The sequence below is a fragment of the Salvelinus fontinalis genome, chromosome 31 (assembly GCF_029448725.1).
Source record: "Salvelinus fontinalis isolate EN_2023a chromosome 31, ASM2944872v1, whole genome shotgun sequence".
Taxonomy (NCBI): domain Eukaryota; kingdom Metazoa; phylum Chordata; class Actinopteri; order Salmoniformes; family Salmonidae; genus Salvelinus; species Salvelinus fontinalis.
The window spans coordinates 35,187,926-35,208,794 of NC_074695.1; the positions used below are offsets into that span (position 1 = coordinate 35,187,926).

The following is a 20,869-nucleotide window of genomic DNA, read 5'->3' on the forward strand; positions in this document are numbered from 1 at the left end:
CACTTTAGCAAGCAGCTAAGGGATGGGGCTGGATAAATGTAATCACTCAAATTCATAGCTACAACTATGGATGCAGGGATTAACCATCTCTATTCTATGAGAACAAAATTAGTTTTAATCATGTTGTGAATCAAAGCAGTGTGTTTAAATACATTGTTCACAGAAAAATGTGTAAAACAATTAATTGTGGGTTGCAATGGCGTAAGACAGTTGAATTGAGCTCATGAGGCATTTATCATTTATATCCACAATCAATGGCTATAGGCTATCATTAATTTAACAGTCCAAAAATGGATGTATTAATCCCAGATTGCCCCTTTAAATGAACTGCTATTGTTGGAGGGAGAGAACTGTAGTTCTCACAAATTGCTTCTAGCATGAGCCTAACTTTATTATTTTAAGGCCAACAGTTTCTTGTGATAAGCTGCGTGAGTTCTCATGGACGATGACATTACCTTGACATTTTGAAGAAAAGGATCTATTGTGCTTGAAGGCCTCCTTTAAGTCACTCACCTCATTTCAGACCTCACAAATGCCATAATTGTTTTGTTTAATGTCTACCACTAAAACATGGTTGAAAGACTTGGTTTACATTCAGATTGATAGTTGATGCAAAACAAAGGGAAATATTCTGAAATAATGACAATAAAATTAATATAACCATATTCAATTCCCAATCAAAACCCCCCAAAATGCTGAGACACTTCACACACTGCTTACATGTAATTTCTGCTCATTCCAGGAACACTGGTTAAGTGGAGGTAATGTCACAGGAATTGTGCACACCATGAAACCCATTAACTGACTGTCGAGACACATACAGCAACAGTACGTAGCCAATCACCTCTTTTCCCTCACACCCATCATTATTCCTTTACAATTGTATCTTAGGGCCAAACAATGTACACACCATGACATATAAAATAACTTCATTGAATATCAACAATCCATAACGTTTTTTTCTGGACCAATATATAGACGATACGGAGAAGAGTATCTTGGCATCACAAGCCGTGAGTTAAGTTTACCATTTAATGGTGGATCAAATGTCCTATATTAGTCTGCCTGAGGCAATCCTCTATAGCCGTTAGCTCATTAAAAAACACACAGCATTACATTCTTCTATCCATGGATGGGAAGCACATTTTTATATACACTGGGAAAAATAACAAGCAGTAAATGAAAAGGTTGTGAATGAAAACACAGTGATGTCAGGATTGTGCGCTTTATTGTAGAAAAGCTGTCATACTTAACACACTCCGCTTGCCACGTCAGTTCCATTTTAAACAGTTCCATAAAAAAAAGCCTCATGAATCAGAATGTAAAACTTTGATTACACAACTCTGTGGCTCAATGATAAAATATATGTACAGTACGTACATGTTCATTCATTTCATACAGAGGGCTCCCAAGATGCACCATTTCAAACTGAACACACCTTTTTCTTTCAAGGAACATTGGAAGCAATAACGAGTGCGTAACGGACTTAAGAGCATTTCAATTCATATTCACGTGGAGTACAATAATCACATCGTAATACAGGTGAAGATAACATGTTTCACCATAAATGCCTTGAATACACTTTTCTGTATATATAAATCTGTTGACATCTCATTGTAATGACATGTGCCTCCTTGCTGCCCCCATGTCCTTGTTGTAAACAACTGGTTTCAAATGTGATCTTACAGCCCTTTAAGTCTGTCCTATTAACAAGGATGTCCTGTCAATACAACCAGATAGCTCACATGGGCCCACACTACACGGATGCACGCTTACATCACAATTACATATCAAATCTGATATCCTTTCTTACATTAACATTCCTAAATATACAGGGTTTAAGTACAGATGGATAAACCAATTCTGGTTGTTTCTCAAAAAGAATGAATTCTAAGTTATATTTTATGTATATTGGTTAATAATATGCAGAGCAGTCAAAACAAGTAATTAACTAAAAGGGAAAGCAAAATAGGCAGAAGAAATAGGCTAAGTATTTGGCAAGGTTTTAGGAGACATATCAATATTCCGTATACAAAATTGACAGGAATGGAACGATTAGCTCTCATTTTAAGTCTTCAGGAAAATATGATTAAATATAATGTCAACAGATCACTGGGTTACCAATCTTTGACCACAAATGGATTGTCCAAGATATTTGCTTACAATTTAAGTTAACATCAACCATCATTTTGTTACAGCTTCCAGGGGCAAGAATCAGGTATTGTGTCACACTTTTCTCCTGAGTAGGTAAAGTACCAGAGGAGTAGACCAAGACAACATATCAAAAGGGTCGCAGAATTGGTCCATCCCTAATTGTTCTGGTCATTAACATCTACCTATGCTAATAACACTTCTACTTAATGTACCTAAAGAGATAGCCATCATGTGATTTACTCACAAAAGGGGCACCAAAGCCATTTGGCAAATAATGTCAGCGTTTATGAGCATTTATTGATACCAGGAGGCGATATACAGTGCCCTCCGTAATTATTGGGACAGTGAAGCATTTATTCTTATTTTGGCTCTATACTCAAAGTATGGACTTGAAATCAAGCAATGACTATGAGGTAAAGTGCAGACTGACAGATTTAATTTGAGGTTATTTTCGTCCATATCGGGTGAACCGTTTAGAAATTACACCACTTTTTGTACATAGTCCCCCCATTTTAGGGGACCAAAAGTATTACGACACATTCACTTATATGTTTATTAAAGTAGTCAAAAGTTTAGTATTCGGTCCCATATTCCTAGCACTCAAACTCTTGATGTAATTATTGCCTCTACAAACTTGTTGGATGCATTTGCTTTTTGGTTTGGTTTCAGATTATTTTGTGCCCATTAGAAATGAATGGTAAATAATGTATTGTGTCACTTGAGTCATTTTTATTGTAAATAAAAACGGAATTTGTTTCTTGAATTTCTAACACTTACATTAATGTGGATGCTACCATGATTATGGATAATCCTGAATGAAACGTGAACAATGATGAGTGAGAAAGTTAGATGCACAAATATCATACCCCCCCCCAAAAATGCTAACCTCCCCTGTTATTATAATGGTGAGAGGTTAGTATGCCTTGGGGGCATGATATTTGTGCATCTAACTTTCCCACTCATCATTATTCACAATTCAGTCAGGATTATCCAACATATTTGTAGTCATTGTGTGCCACAAATATGGGACCAAATACTTAACATTTTACTACTTTAACGGACAAATAAGTGAATTTGTCCCAATACTTTTGGTCCTCTAAAATGGGGGGGACCATGTACAAAAAGTGACAGAATTTCTACATTGTTCACCCGATATAGATAAACACCCTCAAGTTAATGCTCACAGTGTGCACTTTAACCTTATGGTCATTGTTCGATTTCAAGAAAAAATGCTTTACCGTCCAAATACTTACGGAGGGCGGCGTATATCGATACCAAAGTGACTTATCGTCTCAGTCTTAAGGCAGATAGTGTGTGTTCTGTGGTCAGAGACAGAGGGGTATTACTAGCTGGCTCCGGGGTGAAGTTTCCCTAGGTACAGATTTAGGATCAGTTTCCCCTTCCCTAATCCTAACCATAAGTGGGAAAACGCTAAATTCACCCAAGATCAGCGTGTAGGGGCAACTTCCCCCTACTCCTTACTTGCTGCGCTTGGCTTGTGTGGCTTGGCTCTTGTCTGAGGGCTGCGTGCTGGCCTGTTGTTGTGTGTGGCTACGGAGGTACTGCATGGCCTGAACCTGCTGGAGCCGCCTGTTCAGTTGCTCCTCGCATGCCTGCAGCAGCGCCAATGTCCTCTCAGAGTCCCAGCCCAGGACTTGCTCCATGGCCCGTGCACCTTTGTTCACCACCATCTGCAGTTGACAACATTTTGGTTTGGTTTATTTCATGTTGTATACAGCTAAAATCGGAACCGCAATCTATTCTGAGAAAGACAAAGTAAATGTTCTTACATTCATTCTGTTCAATTGAATTGATATTGTTTTCAAAGATAATTGACTTGGGAGATAAGAGGCTCAGAGTATACTTAGTGGTGTGAAAAGCCCTTGATATTGGATTTCAAACAGATACAGTTGGGACAAAAATGGTATTCAATATAAGAAATGCAATTCCTTGGTATACAGTGATCTTATTATAACTGCTCTAAACGTATTTTTTGTTGTCAGGATTACTTGGCATATTTACAGGCACTTGTACTTAAAAAAAGGTGTGTAGTTATGTTTGGTGATAGAGTTAGCAGCTTGATAAAAGATGTACTTAGGCAGTCCATTTTCACATGCTGTGTACTGAAAACAAGAGTGCAGAGGGATAGTGCCACCCAGTGGACAGAATATAGAAATTCTCACATATACTGTAGTTCTAGCCTTCCCATTTCCCTCATGTGGTGTAAAGGAAACAATTTCATGCGTCCAAATTCTCTACCCTTCTACCTTAACTTAGCGTTTGTTCACTTCCCTTCATGGATTTACTTCCCTTCATGGATTTAAAGGGGAAGCAGCTGTGTAATAAACTCCCTCTAGCCTATGCTTATACTAATGCAATGCTTTAAAATACGTGGGGAGAAGTGAACCCTTTCGGGAGAATTGGGACGCAATCCAGTGCATCTCAATAATGTAAAGTATTTCTCTCCTGTTCATTTTTTTCTGTGCACTAAACTGAATAACTTAGGACATATCACTGTAATACTGTGGATACCTACCAGGGACTTTGTTTTCACAATGCATGCCATTTCATATCAATGCAGATGAAGGAGAGTAGACAAGGAGCGAGTAGACAAGGAGAGGGGTCCACTTCAGTCTATTAATATGATCCTGTATAACCAAATGCAGCGTTTAGCCGTTGGTCTTTGTGACATACCTGCAGCTCCTCATTGGAGAGCCTGGTCTCAGGGCTCGTTTTACCCTTGAGAACCATCAGCGTTCTGGACATGAATCCTGATGCCGAATCCACCGCCAGCCCGTCTGTCACATCCACATCACCTGACCCTGTGAGACATGGGTTATGGTAGAACATGATCGCTCTCACAACACAACTTGGCTGAGCCAGAGGTTTAGAGGCAATATTTCAGGGCTAGTTGTCTATTGCTTAAAGAATGGCTCCATCTAGTGACAAAAAAGCCACACACAGCTTTTACATAAACTACTACAACTTTTGAGGTGAAGTTAAAATGCTTTCCCTCACTTCGCCCCCTTCAAATGGCATTTCCACTCACATAGGTGGATCTTCTAACAGATTGATCCCATTTTATTCCTGATAGCGGTCTCACCGTCATTTCTAGGCTCTGCCTCTTGACTGTCTTCTCTCTCCACTGCCTTGAGGTAGAGCTGGAGCAGTTCCTTAGACTGTCGCTCTTCCTCCCTGCGGTCCAACACTCTCTGTAGAGTGTCCTGGAGATTCAGCGCCTTCCTCTCCGGGAAGCCCAGGGCTGAGGCCAGCTCTAAACAAGGCACGTCCACTAGGGTCTGGAACACGCAAAAGTATACATGTTATTCTCGCTATTACACATACAGCTATCCTCAAGCACATAAACATACAGCTAAGGGGGCTTTGTATTGAAGTAGTATACACAATATTTATACCATACCCGCTGTAGCCATAAATGTTGCTTTTATCTGATGGAATAGGACCTAACTTTAACAAGATATTCTATATTCATACATTTAAATGTGAGAGGGGAGATGGAGGTGGAAATGTTATTGAAGTTACCCTACTTGTAAATCTGCCTCCGACATCAGTATGATGCTGGCCAGGTCCTCCTTGAGTTGCTGGGCCAGGTAGAACCAGGGCTCGATCCCACTGATTGAGCTGTCCACAGCATCGCTCTCAAGATTCACAGACTCCCTGGTCATCCAAGCTGTGCCGCCATCAACTATAGTAGCATGGTAGAAAATCACTATGCATTAGTATGGGAATGCAACCTGGGAGAGCTAATACAGATGACCAATGCCACATAATCAAAGAACAGAGTTTGGTCTAGTTAGCCCCAAAAAAAGCAAAAAAAACAAACATACTCTTGGAATATAGGCATAGAATGTCAGAGGATGTGCTTTCCCAAGAGGTTGACTCAAACTGCAGATAGATCAACTTAGAAACCGCAAAATGACTGATCACACAATAGTAGGCTTAAACAATGACTTTAGCCTAATATGACAACACAAATTTGCATTGACAGAACAAAAAAAAAAGCTTACTTCTTCGTAGTGGGGCCCACGTCTCTTTTTCATGCAAGAGCATAAACTTTGTGTTTGTAGGTAAGCACAAGAAATAGGCCTCATCTTCAACTATTGTCCCATCATCTTCTAATACCACAGAGACGGAGGTACTCGGGCTAAACCCAAGAGATTCGCTTCCTGAGAGGTAGAATTACAGAAAGGTGCAGGTACATAAACATGTATATGGAATGAATGATTACTAACACTTTACTTGAACTTGCCACCATAACAAGAGCTTCATAGCATGCATCACTCATAACTTAGAAATGATAAATGTAATAATGTTATGATATCTATATGCGTTGTAGTATTTAGCCTTGACACCCTGATTATACCACCTGCATGAGTGTCATGAGCACTTCATGAATAAAAATGGTCAGAAAACATATGATAGCGTGATGACAAAAGTCACAATAGGCAAATCCTACCCCAGGCGGGATTCCCTGCAACCCATAGCCCTTTAAGCTAACCTTTGCTAACTTATTGATATCAGAAGCACCTGATTAGTGGTATGTTGCTGATGACATAGCAGGCTGTCTAGTGGTATGTTGCTGATGACCGGGATGAATGCAGAAGCAGTACAGGGCACCATTTGTGGCTGAGAGACAGTTAAGTGGAACTTTGCACTTCTGCATTGCTGCATGCTCACTGAAGTGTAATAGGCCTAGATGAAGTGTGTTGCTAGCTTTCATTTGTAGTTTGCAGTGGTGTAGCGGAGGGTAAACACAGTTTACCAACGTTTTCTTTTTGCCTATCAATTTTCTACTTTTTGCAGACTGGCGATCAGAGTTTACACCCCAGTTGATTTTTTTATTAACCTTTATTTAACTAGGCAAGTCAGTTAAGAACAAATTCTTATTTACAATGACGGCCTAAGAACAGTGGGTTAACTGCCTTGTTCAGGGGCAGAACGACAGATTTATACCTTTTCAGCTTGGGAATTCGATCTAGCAACCTTTCAGTTACTGGCCCAATGCTCTAACCACTAGGCTACCTGCCACCCCTATTTATATCACTGTTAGTTTGGTACAGTACTTACTACTTGCATTATTATCTAGCTACAGTGCATTCAGAAAGTATTCATACCACTTGACTTATTCCACATTTTATTGTGTTAAAGCCTGAATTCCAAATTGATTAAATATATTTGTTTCTCACCCATCTACACACAATACCCCATAATGACAATCACGTTTTTAGAAACTGTTGCAAATGTATTGAAAAATCTAATACAGAAATACCTAATTTACATAAGTATTCAAATCCATGAGTGAATACATTTTAGAATCACCTTTGGCAACGATTACAGGTACATCTCTAAGAGCTTTGCACACCTGGATTGTACAACATTTGCACATTATTCAAGCTCTGTCAAATTGGTTGTTGATCATTGCTAGACAGCCATTGTCAAGTCTGCCATAGATTTTCAAGTCGATTTAAGCTAAAACTGTAACCAGCCCACTCAGGAACATTAAATGTTGTCTTGAAGCAACTCCAGTGTATATTTGACCTTGTGTTTTAGGTTATGGTCCTACTGAAAGGTGAATTTGTCTTCTAGTATATGTTGAAAAGCAGACTGAGCCAGGTTTTCCTCTAGGATATTGCTTGTGATTAGCTCTATTCCGTTTATATTTATCCTAAACAACTCCCTAGTCCTTTTCAATGACAAGCATACCCATAACGAACATAGACAGGGCTCTAACTCCCCTAGCTCCACAATGAAATAGGGTGCTGGCCAGGCAGCAGGCTGTTAGCCAGTCAGTGTAGTCAGCTCAGCTATCCCCATTGAGACCGTGTCTGTACCTCGACTTAGGTTGGGCAAAACTAAACATGGCGGTGTTCGCCATAGCAATCTCACTAGAATACAGACCTCCTCCATTCCTGCCATTATTGAAAGAGATTGTGATACCTCACATCTCAAAATAGGGCTACTTAATGTTAGATCCCTCACTTCCAAGGCAGTTATAGTCAATGAACTAATCACTGATCATAATCTTGATGTGATTGGCCTGACTGAAACACGGCTTAAGCCTGATGAATTTGCTAACATTTACGATAGAAAATTTCTATTTACCCCCCCAAATTTTGGGGGGGAGCCTCTAGTCATGAAATCTATGCAGCCCACTCAATCACTTTTTATAGCCATCATCGACTCAGTGGGTTTTGTCCAACATGTCTCCGTACCTACTCACTGCCACAGTCATACTCTGGACCTAGTTTTGTCCCATGGAATAAATGTTGTGGATCTTAATGTTTTTCCTCATAATCCTGGACTATCGGACCACCATTTTATTACGTTTGCAATCGCAACAAATCTGCTCAGACCCCAACCAAGGATCATCAAAAGTCATGATATAAATTCTCAGACAACCCAAAGATTCCTTGATGCCCTTCCAGACTCCCTCTGCCTACCCAAGGACGTCAGAGGACAAAAATCAGTTAACTTCTTTCAGCTAGGGGGCAGAATTTTTATGTTTGGAAAAATAACGTTCCCAAGGTAAACTGACTATTTCTCAGGTCCAGATGCTAGAATATGCGTATAATAGAACAGATTAGGATAGAAAACACTCTAAAGTTTCCAAAACTGTCAAATATTGTCTGTGAGTATAACAGAACTGAGTTTGCAGGCGAAAACCTGAGGAAATCCAACCTGGAAGTGCCTTTTATTTGGAAAAATCCCTGTTCCGTTGCCTGCCCCTCCTCCATTTAAAGGGGTATCAACCAGATTCCTTTTCCAATGGCTTCCTCAGCTGTGACCAGGCTTTAGACATAGTTTCAAGCTTTTATTTTGAAAAATGAGTGAGATTTTTCAAAACGCGTCAGGTGTCCTTTGATTAGTTCCTGCGCGCGAGAGATGTAGCTCGACATTTTCTTTCTCTGTAGTATTGAATAGGTTACCGTCCGGTTGAAATATTATCGATTATGTATGTTAAAAACAACCTGAGGATTGATTATAAAAAACGTTTGACATGTTTCTACGAACATTACGGATACTTTTTGGAATTTTCATCTGCATTTCAGGACCGGAACGAGCCTGTGGTTTTCTGAACATAACGCGCAAACCAAATGGCGGTTTTTGGTTATAAAACTAATCTTTATCGAACAAAAATAACATTTATTGTGTAACTGGGAGTCTCGTGAGTGCAAACATCTGAAGATTATCAAAGGTAAGCGATTAATTTTATTGCTTTTCTGACTTTCGTGATCAGGCTAATTTGGGGCTAGCTGTTCTTACTGTTTTGTCTAGTGATTGATAAACTCACAAACGCTTGGATTGCTTTCGCTGTAAAGCATATTTTCAAAATCTGACACGATAGGTGGATTAACAACAAGCTAAGCTGTGTTTTGGTATATTTCACTTGTGATTTCATGATAAATATTTTTAGTATTATTTTTTGAATTTGGCGCTCTGCAATTCAGCGGTTGTTTACGAAAATGATCCCGGTAAAGGGATCCGTGCGGCAAGAAGTTAACCACCTAACTGAGGAACTCAATTTAACCTTGCACAATACCCTAGATGCAGTCGCACCCCTAAAAACATTTGTCATAAGAAACTAGCTCCCTGGTATACAGAAAATACCCGAGCTCTGAAGCAAGCTTCCAGAAAATTGGAACGAAAATGGTGCCACACCAAACTGGAAGTCTTCCGACTAGCTTGGAAAGACAGTACCGTGCAGTATCGAAGAGGACAATAAGAACAATCCAAAATGTATTTTTGATACTGCCGCAAAGCTAACTAAAAAGCAGCATTCCCCAATAGAGGATGGCTTTCACTTCAGCAGTAATAAATTCATGAACTTCTTTGAGGAAAAGATTATGATCATTAGAAAGCAAATTATGGACTCCTCTTTAAATCTGCGTATTCCTCCAAAGCTCAGTTGTCCTGAGTCTGCACAACTCTGCCAGGACCTAGGATCAAGAGAGACACTCAAGTGTTTTAGTACTATATCTCTTGGCACAATGATGAAAATAATCATGGCCTCTAAATCTTCAAGCTGCATACTGGACCCTATTCCAACTAAACTACTGAAAGAGCTGCTTCCTGTGCTTGGCCCTCCTATGTTGAACATAATAAACGGCTCTCTATCCACCGGAAGTGTACCAAACTCACTAAAAGTGGCAGTAATAAAGCCTCTTGAAAAAGCCAAACCTTGACCCAGAAAATATTTTTAAAAACTATCGGCCTATACCGAATCTCCCATTCCTCTCAATTCTTTTGGAAAAAGCTGTTGCACAGCAACTCACTGCCTTCCTGAAGACAAACAATGTATACAAAATGCTTCAGGCTGGTTTTAGACCTCATCATAGCACTGACACTGCACTTGTGAAGGTGGTAAATTAACTTTTAATGGTGTCAGACCGAGGCTCTGCATCTGTCCTCGTGCTCCTAGACATTAGTGCTGCTTTTGATACCATCGATCACCACATTCTTTTGGAGAGATTGGAAACCCAAATTGGTCTACACAGACAAGCTCTGGCCTGGTTTAGAGCTTATCTTTTGGAAAGATATCAGTTTGTCTCTGTGGATGGTTTGTCCTCTGACAAATCAACTATAAATTTCGGTGTTCGTCAAGGTTCCGTTTTAGGACCACTATTGTTTTCACTATATATTTGACCTCTTGGGGATGTCATTCGTAAACATAATGTTAACTTTCACTGCTATGCGGATGACACACAGCTGTACATTTCAATGAAACATGGTGAAGCCCCAAAATTGCCCTCGCTGGAAGCCTGTGTTTCAGACATAAGGAAGTGGATGGCTGCAAACGTTCTACTTTTAAACTCAGACAAAACAGAGATGCTTGTTCTAGGTCCCAAGAAACAAAGAGATCTTCTGTTGAATCTGACAATTAATCTTGATGGTTGTACAGTCGTCTCAAATAAAACTGTGAAGGACCTCGGCATTACTCTGGACCCTGATCTCTCTTTTGACGAACATATCAAGATGGTTTCAAGGACAGATTTTTTTCCATCTATGTAACATTGCAAAAATCTGAAATTTTCTGTCCAAAAACGATACAGAAAAATGTATCCATGCTTTTGTTACTTCTAGGTTAGACTACTGCAATGTTCTACTTTCCGGCTACCCGGATAAAGAACTAAATAAACTTCAGTTAGTGCTAAATACGGCTGCTAGAATCCTGACTAGAACCCAAACATTTGATCATATTACTCCAGTGCTAGCCTCCCTACACTGGCTTCCTGTTTAGGCAAGGGCTGATTTCAAGGTTTTACTGCTAACCTACAAAGCATTACATGGGCTTGCTCCTACCTATCTTTCCGATTTGGTCCTGCCGTACATACCTACACGTACGCTATGGTCACAAGACGCAGGCCTCCTAATTGTCCTCAGAATTTCTAAGCAAACAGCTGGAGGCAGGGCTTTCTCCTATAGAGCTCAATTTTTATGGAATGGTCTGCCTACCCATGTGAGAGACGCAGACTCGGTCTCAACCTTTAAGTCTTTATTGAAGACTCATCTCTTCAGTAGGTCCTATAATTGAGTGTAGTCTGGCCCATGAGTGTGAAGGTGAACGGAAAGGCACTGGAGCAACGAACTGCCCTTGCTGTCTCTGCCTGGTCGGTTCCCCTCTCTCCACTGGGATTCTCTGCCTCTAACCCTATTACAGGGACTGAGTCACTGGCTTACTGGTGCTCTTCCATGCCGTCCCTAGGAAGGGTGCGTCACTTGAGTGGGTTGAGTCACTGACGTGGTCTTCCTGTCCTTGGGTTGTGCCGTGGCGGAGATCTTTGTGGGCTATACTCGGCCTTGTCTCAGAATGGTAAGTTGGTGGTTGAAGTTATCCCTCTAGTGGTGTGGGGGCTGTGCTTTGGCAAAGTGGGTGGGGTTATATCCTGCCTGTTTGGCCCTGTCTGAGGGTATCATCAGATGGGGCCACAGTGTCTCCTGACCCCTCCTGTCTCAGCCTCCAGTATTTATGCTGCAGTAGTTTGTGTCGGGGGGCTAGGGTCAGTCTGTTATATCTGGAGTATTTCTCCTGCCTTATCCGGTGTCCTGTGTGAATTTAAGTATGCTCGCTCTATTTCTCTCTTTCTCTCTCTCGGAGGACCTGAGCCCTAGGACCATGCCTCAGGATTACCTGGCATGATGACTCCTTGCTGTCCCCAGTCCACCTGGCCGTGCTGCTGCTCCAGTTTCAACTGTTCTGCCTGCGGCTTTGGAACCCTGACCTGTTCACCGGACGTGGTACCTGTCCCAGACCTGCTGTTTTCAACTCTCTAGAGACAGCAGGAGCGGTAGAGATACTCTCAATGATCGGCTATGAAAAGCCAACTGACATTTACTCCTGAGGTGCTGACCTGATGCACCCTCGACAACTACTGTGATTATTATTATTATTTGACCATGCTGGTCATTTATGAACATTTGACCATGTCCTGTTATAATCTTCACCCGGCACAGCCAGAAGAGGACTGGCCACCCCTCATAGCCTGGTTCCTCTCTCGGATTTTTCCTAGGTTTTGGCCTTTCTAGGGAGTTTTTCCTAGCCACCGTGCTTCTACACCTGCATTGCTTGCCGTTTGGGGTTTTAGGCTGGGATTTCTGTACAGCACTTTGAGATATCAGCTGATGTAAGAAGGGCTATATAAATAAATTTGATAACGATGCAGCCACCACCATGCTTGAAAATATGAAGAGTGGTACTCAGTGATGTGATGTGTTTGACCCAAAGATAACGCTTTGTATTCAAAACAGGATGCATGTTTTGGAATATCTTTACAAGCTTCCCTTTTTTCACTCTGTCAATTAGGTTAGTATTTTAGACTAACTACAAAGTTGTTGATTCATCCTATCACAGCTATAAAACTCTATCTGTTTTAAAGTCACCATTGGCCTGAAATCCCTGAGCAGTTTTCCTTCCTCTCCGGCAAGTGAGTTAGGAAGGATGCCTGTATCTTTATAGTGACCGGTGTATACATACACCATCCAAAGTGTAATTAATAACTTCACACATACTGGAAGGGATGTTCAATGTCTGTTTAAAAAAATAAAAATTCCCCATCTACCAATAGGTGCACTTCTTTGCGAGGCTTTGGATAACCTCCCTGGTCTTTGTGGTTGAAATTCACTGCTCGACTGAGGGACCTTACAGATAATTGTATGTTTCTGGTACAGAGATGAGGTAGTCATTCAAAAATCATATTAAAACACTATTATTGCACTGTGACCCAAAATCTCAACTTAATCCATTTTAAAATCAGGCTGTAACACGACAAAATGTGGAAAAGGTCAAGGAGTGTGAATACTTTCTGAAGGCACTGTATGTATTTCCACAAAACACATGATTATACTAATTTTAGTAGTATTCTAGATCTTGTGGCCAGGGATGTGACCTTTGTTAAGACAGCACCACGCCTAGTGAGTAGCATTTTAGGAATTTAAGGGATGTCCCGTAGAGGTTTGAGGTAAAATGTGTTTTATATTGGATATTCGGTTCTCTAGTCACTAGCTATTGAACCAAGCCTTCCATGGCTATGAAGATGGTATATTTTGATTCAGGGATGGATGGAAAACAATCCACAATGTTTTTATTACATAAAATATTTAAAAAAGTCAGATTTAGGATTTCAATCATCAATAGCTCTTATATAAATGGCGTGCCATGACTATGGAAATTATATATTCTGAATCGGGAGGAGGGAGAATCCGGGGAGATCCAGGGCCTTCTGTTCTAAAGCAGATCCTATACCAGAGTTTCACCTGTAAAGTTTGTACGTAATTTATCGAGGGATACATGTTGTGTAGATAGTTGATGGTGCCTCTGAAGGCTCATCTCTCAGCCGAGCACTAATGAGAGGACAGGGCCAGTACTGTCCAGGGCTAAGTCCAGTGCTGCCCCATAACAAGGACAAGCAGCTACAATCATAGCTATGGTCTATGATCTTTGCCTTTCTTTCCACAAACACACACAATGCTGTTTTTGTGGTTGCTATTTTAATGACTCGTCAGTAGCCTACCGAATCGCATCGGTAAGATAGTCATTCATTTGACTGCCTAATTTGCATACTGCTAGGCTTGGCGATTAACTGCAAAATAAATTACTTAAAAGGAAGCTTGAAGCCTGCGTTAGTCAACAGACTCTTACAAGATTCTTTAAGAAGAAATGTGGGTTAGTTGTTAAACAGTTTTTTCTTAAAATGTTGTATAAATGACACAAAGATAGTTACAAATACAAATTCTTGAATTTAACTGATGCTGTTCTCTCTTCCTATTATTGTCTTAGCTAGCTCTTCCAATCAACACCTGTGATTGCTTTATGTCTCTCTCTAATATCAATATGCCTTGTATACTGTTGTTTAGGATAGTTATCATTGTTTTAGTTTACTGCGGAGCCCCTAGTCCCACTCAACATGCCTCAGATACCTCCTTTGTCCCACCTCCCACACATGCAGTGACCTCACCCAGCATAACTAGTGCATCCAGAGATGCAAGCTCTCTTATCGTTACTCAGTGACATTAAGAGAGGTAACCATAAAAACCTTGGTTTCATGCATGTTAACATCAGAAGCCTCCTCCCTAACTTTGTTTTACTCACTGCTTCAGCACACTCCGCCAACCCTGATGTCCTTGCCGTGTCTGAATCCTGGCTCAGGAAGGCCACCAAAAATTCTGAGATTTCCATACCCAACTACAACATTTCCCGTCAAAGAGGGAGGAGTTGGAATCTACTACAGAGATAACCTGCAAAGTTCTGTCATACTTTCCAGGTCTATGCCCAAACAGTTTGAGCTTCTAATTTTAAAAATCCATCTCTCCAGGAATAAGTCTCTCAATGTTGCCGCTTGTTATAGACCCCCCTTAGCTCCCAGCTGTGCCCTGAAAACCATATGTGAATTGATTGTCCCCCACCTATTTTCAGAGTTCATTCTGTTAGGTGATCTAAACTGGGATATGCTTAACACCCCGGCAGTCCTACAATCTAAGCTAGATGTCCTCAATCTTACACAAATTATCAAGGAACCCACCAGGTACAACCCCAAATCCGTAAACATGGGCACCCTCATAGATATTATCTTGACCAACTTGTCCTCCAAATACACCTCTGTTGTTTTCAATCAGGATCTCAGCGATCACTGCCTCATTGCCTGCATCTGTTATGAGTCCGCAAACGACCACCCCTCATCACTGTCAAACGCTCCCTAAAACACTTCTGCGAGAAAGCCTTTCTAATCGACCTGGCCCGGGAATCCTGGAAGGATATTGACCTCATCCCGTCAGTGGAGGATGCCTGGTCGTTCTTTAAAAGTAATTCCCTCACCATCTTAAATAAGCATGCCCCTTTCAAAAAAATGTAGGACTAAGAACAGATATAGCCCTTGGTTCACTCCAGACCTGACTGCCCTTGAACAGCACAAAAACGTCCTGTACAACCATCGAATACTCCCCGTGATATGCAACTTTTCAGGGAAGTCAGGAACCAATACACGCAGTCAGTTTGAAAAAGCTAGCCTTTGCTTTCCTAACAGAAATTTGCATCCTGTAGCTCTAACTCCAAAAAGTTTTGGGACACTGTAAAGTCCATGGAGAATAAGAGCGCCTCCTCCCAGCTGCCCACTGCACTGAGGCTAGGAAACACTGTCACCACCGATAAATCCACGATAATCGATAATTTCAATAAGCATTTCTTTACGGCTGGCCATGCTTTCAACCTGGCTACCCCATCAACTACTACCCAAGCCTCCCCAGCTTCTCCTTCACCCAAATCCAGATAGCAGATCTTCTGAAAGAGCTGCAAAACCTGGACCTGTACAAATCATCTGGGCTAGACAATCTGTACCTTCTCTAAAATTATCCACCTCCATTGTTGCAACCCTTATTACCAGTCTGTTCAACCTCTCTTTCGTATCGTCTGGGATTCCTAAAGATTGGAAAGCTACCGCGGTCATCCCCTTCTTCAAAGGGGGTGATACTCTAGACCCAAACCCATCCTGCCCTGCCTTTCTAAAGTCTTCGAAAGCCAAGTTAACAAACAGATCAGTGACCATTTCAAATCCCACCGTACCTTCTCCGCTGTGCAATCCGGTTTCCGAGCTGGTCACGGGTGCACCTCAGCCACGCTCAAGGTACTAAACGATATCATAACCGCCATCGATAAAAGACAGTACTGTGCAGCCGTCTTCATCGACCTTGCCAAGGCTTTCGACTGTCAATCACCGTATTCTTATCGGCAGACTCAACAGCCTTGGTTTCTCAACTGACTGCCTCGCCTGGTTCACCAACTACTTCTCAGATGGAGTTCAGTGTGTCAAATCGGAGGGCCTGTTGTCCGGATCTCTAGCAGTCACTATGGGGGTACCACAGGGTTCAATTCTTGGGCCAACTCTTTTCTCTGTATATATCAACGATGTCGCTCTTGCTCCGGGTGATTCCCTGATCCACCTCTACGCAGACGACATCATTCTGTGTACATCTGGCCCTTCTTTGGACACTGTGTTAACAAACCTCCAAACGAGTTTCAATGCCATACAACACTCCTGACGCCTCCAACTGCCCTTAAACGCTAGTAAAACTAAATGCATGCTTTTCAACCGTTCGCTGCCCGCACCCGCCCACCCGACTAGCATCACTACTCTGGACGGTTGTGATTTAGAATATGTGGACAACTACAAATACCTATGTATCTGGCTAGACTGTAAACACTCCTTCCAGACTCATATTAAACATCTCCAATCTAAAATTAAATCTAGAATCGACTTCCTATTTTGCAACAAAGCCTCCTTCACTCACGCCACCAAACATACACTCGTAAAACTGACTATCCTACCGATCCTCGACTTCGGCGATGTCATCTACAAAATAGCCCCCAACACTCTACTCAGCAAACTGGATGTAGGCTATCACAGTGCCATCTGTTTTGTCACCAATGCCCCATATACTGCCCACCACTGCGACCTGTATGCTCTCGTCGGCTGGCCCTCGCTCCATATTCGTCGCCAGACCCACTGGCTCCAGGTCATCTATAAGTTTTCGCTAGGTAAAGCTCCACCTTATCTCAGCTCACTGGTCACGATAACCACACGCGCTCCAGCAGGTATATCTCACTGGTCATCACCAAAGCCAACACCTCCTTTGGCTGCCATTCCTTCCAGTTCTCTGCTGCCAATGACTGGAACGAATTACAAAAATCGCTGAAGATGGAGACTTATATTGCCCTCACTAACTTTAAACATCAGCTATCTGAGCAGCTAACCGATCGCTGCAGCTGTACACAGCCCATCTGTAAGTAGCCCATCCAATCTACCTACCTCATCCCCATATTGTTTTTATTTACTTTCTTTTGCACACCAGTATTTCTACTTGCACATCATCATCTGCACATCTGTCACTCCAGTGTTAATTTGCTAAATTGTAATTACTTCGCTACTATGGCCTATTTATTGCCTTACCTCCTCACGCCATTTGCACACACTGTATATAGACTTTGTATTGTGTTATTGACTGTACATTTGTTTACTCCATGAGTAACTCTGTGTTGTTGTCTGTGTCGCACTGCTTTGCTTTATCTTGGCCAGGTCACAGTTGTAAATGAGAACTTGTTCTCAACTGGCCTACCTGGTTAAATAAAGGTGAAATAAAAAACGTTTAAAAAAGGGACATTTCTAAATTGTTCAACTTAATGTTTATCATCTCCAGCACCACCCCAAGATCAACATATGTTAAAGTGGCACATTTCTATGCTTTGTAGTAAAAAAAAGAGGAAGAGAAGTGCTTCCAATGACATCAACCAATTAGCAGACAATTAGTAGGCAATGCCTACTTGTAACTGGTTAACATGTATGGGCCCAGAACTTAAATGAACATCTGTTTATTTTAGAGACACATTTTCCTATTTGTATGATTTAAAAATGTAACTTAAAAAAAACAAAAAAAACTTTCATCTCAAGAGAAGACAGGTTAAATATATGATTTTTTTTTTTTTAAAGGGTTCATGTTCTCTTACTTAGAAAATATTCCTTATCATATCGGACCTTGGCGATATCCCAAAAAACAAAAACAAAAAAAGTATGGATTGTTCTCCATCCACCCCTGATTCCAAATAAACTATCTTCATAGTCATAGCATGGTTGGTTCAATAGCCATTGACTAGAGAAAACAGATATACACCGAATATCCAGTATACAACTAATTTTACCTCGGGTCTGCTGAGGTGCCATATCTAATTCAATCAAGTTTGTACAAGTCGAATATGTAGAGCACACAGAGCAAAATGTTGCTCATACAGTTTCCAGAATGTAGTGATGATTCACGAAGATTAGAGATCATAGTTGACTGCCAGTTGATTTCCCAATGAACGAATAATAGATACTGTAAACATTATATTATTTAACAGCTGATACAGTGGCAACGTATGCTGCTACATACAGAGATCTACCTGGCGCTAGGCTAGCAAAATGTATTCTGCATTTGGTTTTATTTCTATGACACGTAGTTACAATTACTTGTCTTCATTAAGGAGGAATGCATGCTCACAGCTCATCAGGAATACTATCTATAGTAGCTACCAAAACTGTTCTAAAACACGCACAGTTAGCTACAGAAAAGTTAGTTATCTAACCTTAGCTAGCTAACTTAGCTAGTTGTAGTTGGCTAGACAGCTGTTTACAACATCATTAGCGTACCTTTAATCTTTAGTTGGTCCAGAGAAGGAACAACCAAACCGTATGATTGTTGTCGTGTAAAATTACACACCTTACAAGGTTTTAGTTCAGACATCACTACTTTGTTATGCCAAAAGTTAAATAACCTTACGGAAGTTTACTGCATGCACCTTCTTGACAGATTCAAATGAGAACACGGAAGTCCTGACATGATGTCATGGGAAATGTAGTGTTATGCGATTTAAAGTCAAAGCTCTGATTTTGAAAAGTAAAAAAAAAAATGCATATAAAAATTAAAATCACATATTTAAAAATATATATCTAAACCAAACCAAACCTAACAGTCGTTTACGGTATGCACCTTCTTGACATATCCGCAAAAACGGAAGTCCTGAGCTTGGATCTAAGCCCTCATGGGAAATGTAGTGTTTTGCGATTTAAAGTCAAATGGACCTGATTTTGAAGAAAGTTGAACAAGAAAAATAAATAAATAATAATAATAGGAATATATTATTATATATATATATCACAGGAGGTTAGTGGCACCTTAATTGGGGATGACGGGCTCGTGGTAATGGCTGGAGAGGAATGAGTAGAATAGTATCAAATACTCCCCTCAGCAATCTCCACTGATTTATATATATATATATATATATATATATATATATATATATATATATATAAAATATATATACGATCTATTCAGAAAATAATATTTACTATATTGCCTCAACATAATAGAAAGAACGAAAAAAATATATAAACATAATGTCCGAGTTTTAGTCGTCGTCCTTATTCAGGCCTAAGCAATCGTTCCCGAATGAATCGATTAGAAGAGGAGTATGCTGGGAAAGATGGCATCTTCTGAACAACCTGATCCGCAAACACAGGTCTCTATTTATACTTTCATACCTTATATAATGGTTTGTAGTTGCATATTGCACTTCCTTGAACCTATGAATTACATTTGCTTGAACCTATGAATTAGCTATGATTAAGCTAGACAGCTAACGTTAGTTGCTAGCTTGGTCTAGCTTGCTAGCTCGAAAAAGTTTCAATGTTTCTGTGTTGACAGGTGAAGGCCACGAAACTACCCATACTTTCTATACATGTGAAAGTCATGTAGCTATCATGGTGTCTAGGTAGGTAATAGTTCAAAGAGAATCGCAAATGTCAATGTTCTAGCTAGCAAAGTAATAGCGCTCGAAAACCCTTCTCCATATGTAGGGTTTTCAGCGTGTACATTTACCCACATTTGGCCCCATGCGAACTACAATTTCGACGTTGTGTTTTAGAAAAGCAAATAGTCAAAGCTTTCAAACCGGTTTTCTAAACATATGTTGACATGCCCCTTATCTTTCATATCAGCGAGAAATAATCTTTCAAATAAAAGACACCCGTATACACTTTACAGACAGACTTTACGGTATGTTGCCTGTAAAAAAATGTATAATTGGTTAATGTTTTTTTAAAGCCCAATTCATTTACCACATTCTTGCCAGGATAAGCATTTTATATCTCCATGCACATGCTGGCAGGAGTGGGAGGAGATGTAGTCCCATGTGGGTGGACTGTTTTAATAAATCCATTGAATATACACCATTACCAAAAATCCATTATTAATTCATTTTAGGCAGGTCCTAAGAAACATACGACTAATAAAATGTATTTTCAAAATAATAGAATGGCATATTCACACGAAATCAATTGTTATTTTGTTATTTTGTTAATTAAATATACAAGACAGACTTAGGCTAACCTGCTCACAGTCAACACCAAGAATGGAACTATAAAAAATTAAATACAAATCATATTTTTCCCACACAACTTGTGTCACGACAACGTGTGGAACCCCTGTCATATAAAAAAGGGATATGTTGAAACAGAGCCCAAGGCAAGCCCATGCCTTCTTGATCCACGTTTCATCTCTTTCCTGCTAGAGGTCGACCGATTAATCGGCATGTCCGATTAATTAGAGCCGATTTCAAGTTTTCATAACAATCGGTAGTCTGCCTTTTTGGATGCCGATTATGGCCAATTACATT

The 20,869-nt window shown here is 40.5% G+C and overlaps 2 protein-coding genes across 2 annotated transcripts in view; one reads left to right on the top strand and one right to left on the bottom strand.

The window, feature by feature from the left end:
• Positions 1 to 1,211: 1,211 nt before the first annotated feature.
• dffa (DNA fragmentation factor, alpha polypeptide) lies at positions 1,212 to 19,174 on the bottom strand. The gene is made up of 6 exons (XM_055892362.1): positions 18,846 to 19,174; positions 6,183 to 6,341; positions 5,703 to 5,860; positions 5,258 to 5,453; positions 4,849 to 4,976; positions 1,212 to 3,845 (listed from the first exon to the last, which is right to left on the bottom strand). Exons 1-6 carry the CDS (start codon positions 18,937 to 18,939, stop codon positions 3,633 to 3,635), a joined length of 948 nt encoding a protein of 315 aa, XP_055748337.1. The 5' UTR covers positions 18,940 to 19,174; the 3' UTR covers positions 1,212 to 3,632.
• Positions 19,175 to 19,604: 430 nt separating this feature from the next.
• The window catches only part of pex14 (peroxisomal biogenesis factor 14), a 103,580-nt gene continuing 102,315 nt past the window's right edge, over positions 19,605 to 20,869 (top strand). The window contains exon 1 of the mRNA XM_055892364.1: positions 19,605 to 19,714. Within this exon, the coding sequence (XP_055748339.1) occupies positions 19,667 to 19,714 (48 nt within the window). The 5' untranslated portion in view covers positions 19,605 to 19,666. The remainder of the gene's footprint in view (positions 19,715 to 20,869) is intronic.